The following is a 6,696-nucleotide window of genomic DNA, read 5'->3' as shown; positions in this document are numbered from 1 at the left end:
CTCCAGGGAGGCAAAAGCTATTGTCAGAGCCTGTGAGACACACCCCAACTTCAGGCCTTTTTCCTTCTAATTCTCAAAATGTTGCTGAAATTCTCACTACAAGAATGCTGAGCAGAGACATTCCCTTCATGAGTTTGTGCCCGCTGAGCCAGAAGTTGTTACTGGCTTTCAGAGAAGTCACACTCCACTCAGAGAAAGCATCCTGAAACACGAGGGGCCTCACCTGGCCAGCAAAAAAATAACCTGAGCCTTGCCATGGTGCTGCCAGCAGCCAAGGGGAAGAATATATCCCCTCCCCAGAGACAGCACATGAGTTAAAATGAGAAAGCAAAAGAAAATAATTCTGCAGAAGGGACAGTTATTTTACGCTATGTGCAGCTCCAAGACGTGTGTCAGCGTGGCTGCCAATGTGAAACAGCACGTGCCCGAGGCACACACAGCCGGTGCCACTACGCAGCCACGTACGATCGGTAACAGCAACGCTCAGCGCGGATCTGCATCTGTTGCCTGGGAACCTCAAAGGTGTCAAAGACCTCAATTAACAATCTACACTGATGTCATTTCTCTACAGGGCCAAAGCCTCTCTGAGGAAAGGCTTCCAGCGGCTCTAGCAGGACAGCGGCGCGTCACTGACACATGCTGGGTCTCTCTTGATGCCAGGCCAAGAGAAACCCTTCAGCCAGCTTGTTCTGCCTCAGGAGCCTGCTCGGCCCAAGCCCAGCTGCAGTTTCCCAGACCTGGGAAGCTTCACAGGAAGCTTCACTCCAGCCATAGTGCACAACAAAACCCAGACAGAAAGCGGGGATCAGCCCCGACACGTGCACGGGCTCACAGAGGCTTACGAGTACAAGGAACACTCTGCTCGCTCACCTGCCAGCCAAAGCAAGATCAAGAAACAAAGACTAAGACATATCTCAGGTTGACTGGCGCTTTTAAATTCTTCTTCCTTAGCAGAAATGCCAGTATTTTGTACTCTTAACGGTTCCTGAGCTGTGATATTTCTTGCCTTGTCTATTCTTGGCAAGCGATCACCTGCAGCAGTAACAGATGATCTAGCAATAGTCGTGCATCACGGCATGTCAGAAAAGAGGCAGCCCAGTGTCTGCAGTCAGTGCATCACTTCAGAAAGAAGAAACTCCACTTGATCTATGTAAATACAGTTATTTATTTTTAAAAAGTCTATTTCTAGTTACAAAGGGCTTTGCTCTCCCACTTTAGAGCACCTTTTTTCCTCAGTTCCTCAAATAAACAGATCATTTTGCTCACCATTGCATCCAGCAGCCCATAAACCTGCAGCAGAAATTAAGAGAAGATAGTTGCAGTGCAAACACACAAAGAAATCCTGATGATGACAGAGAGATGCTTTCTTACGCACATTAACGTACGGGCACGCATACAGTCACACGAAAGCAGCTGCCTGCTAACAGCGCTGAGCTCTAGTAATAACTTTTCTGGCAATGAAGTGTGTTTAACGTTATCCGGGATACAATTAATTCTGCTGATCCCTCAAGAGTCCGCACGCATGCTAAAGACATCCCAGATAGAAATCCTGCATGTGGCTGTGTGATGGCTGGATTTATGTTAACAGACTGTGGGCTGGAATAAAGGACATCATCCTTTGTATTTCACGCTTACCTTGCTACAGAATTGCAGATGTGTGTGTCAGTTTTCCAATTTTAACTACATGCTTACCCCTCCATCTAAGTTTCAAGCTTACAAGCAAAGAAGAAAGCCAAGAAACAAAGACATAAGCTTTGGTCAGACTCACTTCAACATAAAGTTTTTCCTGGTATGTCCCAAACAAAACAGGGTCCACTGGCTCCTGAGGAAGTTCCACTCTATCCGTACTTAGAGCTTCCACGGGCTGGGCTCCTTCTTTCACCTCCTGCAATGAAGTGGGAGATTTCAGCTCTTTCTGATCTTTTACCTTCAAATTTCTGATGCTTGGATGTTCCTATTCAGGGATGGTCAAAAAAAGGAAGTGATCTAAGTCAGAACAGCTTTCAGGTTGCTGCCAGATGCACCTCCCCGAAGCAGCATCTCTTCCACTGGGTTGGAAATCAGTTCAAACTCAGGAAACACCACCTCAGAATCGATCACACTGTCCCTAGCACTTAGGTTTCAACAGGTTTCCCAACACATACCTTTTTCTCTTTCCTTGCTGTCTTCGTTGTTCTTTTTTTGCCTTCTTTATCCTTACCATCAAATGACTTCTCTTCTTTCCTAGTGCTTATCCTGTGTTCCTTTTCTCCTTTTACACGTTGCTTTACTTCCACTACAAAAGAAATTCAATTATCCAAAAGCAACGTTTTCACACCAAGGAAGACAAGCCCACTGCTCTCAGACAGTGGAAGTATATTACTTTTGCAATGTATTTTCTTCTTATTTATTAATCTGAGCCGTACTCCACTGAAAACAATACCTTGAAGAGTACTTTGCTTAAATAAGGAACGAACAAGTCTCGGGCGTGTATCAGAGCAAGTTTGTAAGGCAGCTAACAGTGAGGTAGAGTTTTCTGTGTTAATCCATGTGAAAACCATGGCTACATCTACCTAAATGAAAAGGCTTATTCCTGGGGTGCTTTTTTAATGACTAAACCACAGACCACAATTAGCATCACTTGCCATTTTTTCTGATGTGTTTTCTTGTAAAAGCATCAAGTGGGAACTACAGAAATTGCCATTTCGTTTGAAATTCAGCACGTTTTCTGGATTTCCAACACACCACAGAAAGCGGTTGCTGCGCTAAAAACTACCATTTACCTGTCTCCTCTGGAACTTCTGCATAGGTGTCCTTCTCAGGCAAGCCAAGCAGGGATCTCAGCTTCAGAGAGTGACCCACCAGCCCATCGATTGTTTCACGCCACAGCTGGAGACTGAGAAAAGGATCAGAATCAGAAGGGAGACAAATAGAGCAATTGCCGTCTTGTTTTGCCCCGTGCCCAGGAGTGAAAGCCCCCAAGAGCTGAGAGCTGCTCTGTCCAACTAAACCAATAAAATAGCACTCACCATCAGAAAAAAATTTGTGCAGAGGGATCCTAAATTACTTTCCTCACTTTTGGGCCCTCTGAGGTGTCAACTGTTTGCAAACCAATGGGTTCATACAGACCAATAAATATTACCGTGAAGCTACATCTCTTACTCTTCAATGTGACATGCCAGTAAATCAGCATCCACCTGCTCTCTTTACCAAGAGAACCTGCACCCTTCTGATTTAGAAATAAATAGAAGCTGTGGATATGTTTACAGTCTGATAGCCTGAGTAAAGAACAAAGAGGGCTATACGAGGGAGGATATAGTTATCTGAGTAAAAGGGTACAGAAAATTACCCAAAGGCTTCATATAGGCTAGAATAATCTTGCCACAAATAATCCTGTGCACTCCCAAAAATTTCACTGATTTAGTATTCTAAACTTATCTCCAGGGGAAAAAAATAAAAATAAAAAAGGCACTTCGGTCCTAGACAGCTCCTACAATTAATCTGTAAAAACAAAAAGACAGTGTAAAGAAGATTTCTAGTCCTCATATAATTATCTGCACCCTGAACCATAACACTTGCAAGAGAGCTTGCTAAGGCTGTCGATCACACAACACATTTACAAGTTTATCTTGCAAAGGTAACGCACCAGGTTTGATACAGAAGGTCCGACTGAGTTGGCCTCTGTTCAACACACAGCTCCAGCGCTGCCTTGTTGAGCTGGGTCAGCGCTTCCTCTTGCTGCTCCTTCTCAGGGATCAACATTATAGCCTGAAGCGAGAGAAAACAGAGGGTCCCTGGAGTAAGCACTTCCTCTCAGTCTTCATTCCCAGCCCAGGAACCCTGAGCTCAATGAAGTGCACCACAGCTCTCCTCCTGGACACCAGTCTGAAACCAGGTTGCACTGGGCACTTATGTGCCCAGGTGTGGCTTCCAATACGGCTGGGATTTGGCCAAAGCAACCCAAGGTTTGGGGAGCAATGCCAGACCTCCCCAGTTAGTAAGCCCCTCTGCCAGGTCACTGGTGTGCCGGAGAATAGGGATTCCAGCGAGCTAGGCGGCCTCAGAGTAAAAATTAGTTGTAAAAGCAGCAGAGAGGTTTTGAAGAGAGCACTACAGAAAAACTGTGCTGACAGAATCCAAACCACTCTTGCTTTAATCTAGGGAGGTCTGTGCTTTAGCCTCTGCCTATCATGAGTGCCCCCTTAGCGCTCTGATGAATAGGAAGGACTCTCCAAGCAGAGGAGCCCTCAGGGGAAGCCACAGGAGACTGTAGGATTAGCCTACCCGCTACATTCAGCCCTGGGATGAAGGAAAGTTAATGAGGGAAGAGCTTAAAATAACTACAATATGGTGTGGTTCTCTTCCCTCCTTCACACAACAGCCCTCAAAGTCTCCCTTGGGAATGACTTTACAAGAGCACTGAGGGTGTGGTCAACAGAGCTCCAGTGCTTTCCTGCACCGCACGTCACAGATCATCCCTAACTCACAGCACGTTGGGAGCATTTGGGTGGGCTCACACGGGGGTGGGACCGGGTATTTGTAGGGGAAGGATACCACCAGGTTGTCAGAGCACTTGCAGGAACAGAGGCGACCACCTGCTTCAAGTCCTCAAAGGAGAAGTTCCATCGTGAGGGGCCTGGTTCGTCCTCCTTCACATTCATCGTTTGACTTGGGGCCTCCTCAAGTGTGTTCTTCAAACCTGGGACCTCTGTGGTGTTGCTCTGAGAGGGGAGAGACTCTGAGGTACTCTCCTGGTACTGCACGCTCTCTGCACGGCTCTCCTGGTCCGAGGACACTTTCTCCTCAAAGGCTGAAGGAACAGTCACATGTCTCCACAGTTCGTGCAGCTCTTTTACCACTCGATGCTGATAATGCAACTATGATAACAGGGAAAAGTTAAACAGTGAAATGAGCTATGACTTTCCTCTACAAACCTCATTATTAAAGCCATCACGGCAGACTATGCCAGATTCTAGAAACCCAGGGATGCACCAGCCCCATGGGCCTTTCCTTCTTGCTATTTCAGTTGTGTAGCCCATCAAATAGCAAACATCACCTTGGGATTCTTCCAGTGAAACAACTCTTCCTCCGTGACATAGGCATCCACGGGAGATGGGGCACGCTCTGGGGTCCGAACTCGGTCCAGAAGTTCCCTCAGACACTCTTCCACTATAGTAGCAGCTTCTCGAGCAGCCAGGTCACTCTGAGGCACCACAAGCACACCTGTGAGTGCCCATTCCATATACAGGCACACAAACAAATTCACGCCCACACTAGTAACCACACGTATACGTTACATAGGGTTTCAAGGACAAAAATAACTGCAAACCCTACTAAGCAGAGCACTACCTAGAGCAGCCTATCAAACAAACCGCACAAATCCCCTCCATAATATACTTTTCAAAGCAGAGTGTAATTTTCAATTTATAACTTAACCGATATAATATTTTATGGCTCATAATCCTATCCCCACTAAGTAACTAATGAAATTCATTATCAGCAGAAATTTCTTTCTTTAAAGGACCAGTGCAAACAGTTCAGAAAACACAATCATCACGTCTTTACTAATAATATTAAAACAGACGCAGAGTTCTTCTATTTTATTTAGCAAATCTGCTCAAGTACGTTCAGACGTCCTGCAAATAATCACCTCACTCTCAGCCCTAATTGCATAGCAATAAAAATACCATGTCATCCACTCCCACCCTTATCCTCTATTTGCATATTAAGTTCAAAGCTCACAGTTGCCCAGTTACATGCTTGGTTACCTCCAGTTTCTCCCTGAGGTCAGCCAATTTATCCTCATACACAGCAATTCCCCAAAGGGTCACCTGCAGCAGAGCTCCTCCTAATAACAGAGGATGTGTCCTAAATTCCCAGGACTCGCTGAAAATGCCTGCTCTCTCTGATTTGAAAAGAAAGGAAAATTTCCTTGTTTCCCCAGGCAAAATTAAACCTGAAATACGAAAGAAAAACGTATCAGTCCACAAAAAAACACCCGGTTAACGTGACCCTTCTCCAGCCCCACCCTGAGTGTCCTTATCTCTGTACGAGACTTTCCCTATTTCACACTCCATCCAGCTAAGTTTCTCCTTCCAGATTTACTGCCAGTCCCCATGTTACTGAACTGGTGTTATTTCCACTGCACACTCCTTTCACAGCCAGCTCAGAACTGTCTCTGGCAGATTATGCCCAGTCTGCCATCAGAAAATTATTCACTTCTAAATATTCCACCCATTCAGAGTAGGGGCAACCTCCTTTCCCCTTACTCCCACAAAAAGGATCTGCCTCGCACACCTCTGCTGCCGTGAGTCAGTTCTGACACCCAGGGTGGATTCCTAAGGAGAATCACTCACCCAGCTGGCTCTGCCATTAGTCAGACTCCGCATCTCAGGTAACTCCTGAATACGCGTTCTCTGGTCTACGTACAAAGGGCTCCGAGCTCAGCAGTTCTCGTACCTTCTCTGGTATCAAAATAAAATCGCTGTGTCCTCTTCCCTTTGGTTTCTCTGGAGGGAATCTGCTGGGGAAGCCTCATCCAGCAGTACCAGATGGCAGCTGTGCCGTCATTGCTCACTGTCAGGGAGCTTTCAGCTTTCTCACCAGCCAAAGTCTCGAAGGTGAGCCGGGCAGCAATGCCGATTTCAGGCTGTAAGAAAGAGGAAAAAGTTTCCACTGTACCTGGTAGGGCTTCTTGGCTGAAGCCATACCACAAAC

The 6,696-nt window shown here is 46.1% G+C and overlaps 1 protein-coding gene across 1 annotated transcript in view; it reads right to left on the bottom strand.

Annotated features, from left to right (window-relative positions):
* Positions 1-1,213: 1,213 nt before the first annotated feature.
* MYCBPAP (MYCBP associated protein) overlaps positions 1,214-6,696 on the bottom strand; it is a gene marked incomplete at both ends in the record, with an annotated part of 10,650 nt that continues 5,167 nt past the window's right edge. Inside the window, 9 exon segments of the mRNA XM_009864558.1 lie at positions 1,214-1,290; positions 1,769-1,954; positions 2,145-2,275; positions 2,763-2,875; positions 3,626-3,747; positions 4,575-4,856; positions 5,036-5,182; positions 5,748-5,935; positions 6,439-6,628. Of these exon segments, the coding sequence (XP_009862860.1) occupies positions 1,214-1,290; positions 1,769-1,954; positions 2,145-2,275; positions 2,763-2,875; positions 3,626-3,747; positions 4,575-4,856; positions 5,036-5,182; positions 5,748-5,935; positions 6,439-6,628 (1,436 nt within the window).

This window comes from Apaloderma vittatum, unplaced genomic scaffold (assembly GCF_000703405.1).
Source record: "Apaloderma vittatum isolate BGI_N311 unplaced genomic scaffold, ASM70340v1 scaffold15352, whole genome shotgun sequence".
Lineage (NCBI taxonomy): Eukaryota > Metazoa > Chordata > Aves > Trogoniformes > Trogonidae > Apaloderma > Apaloderma vittatum.
Note: the sequence above shows the minus strand (reverse complement) of the source record. Positions and strands in the feature narration are given on the sequence as shown.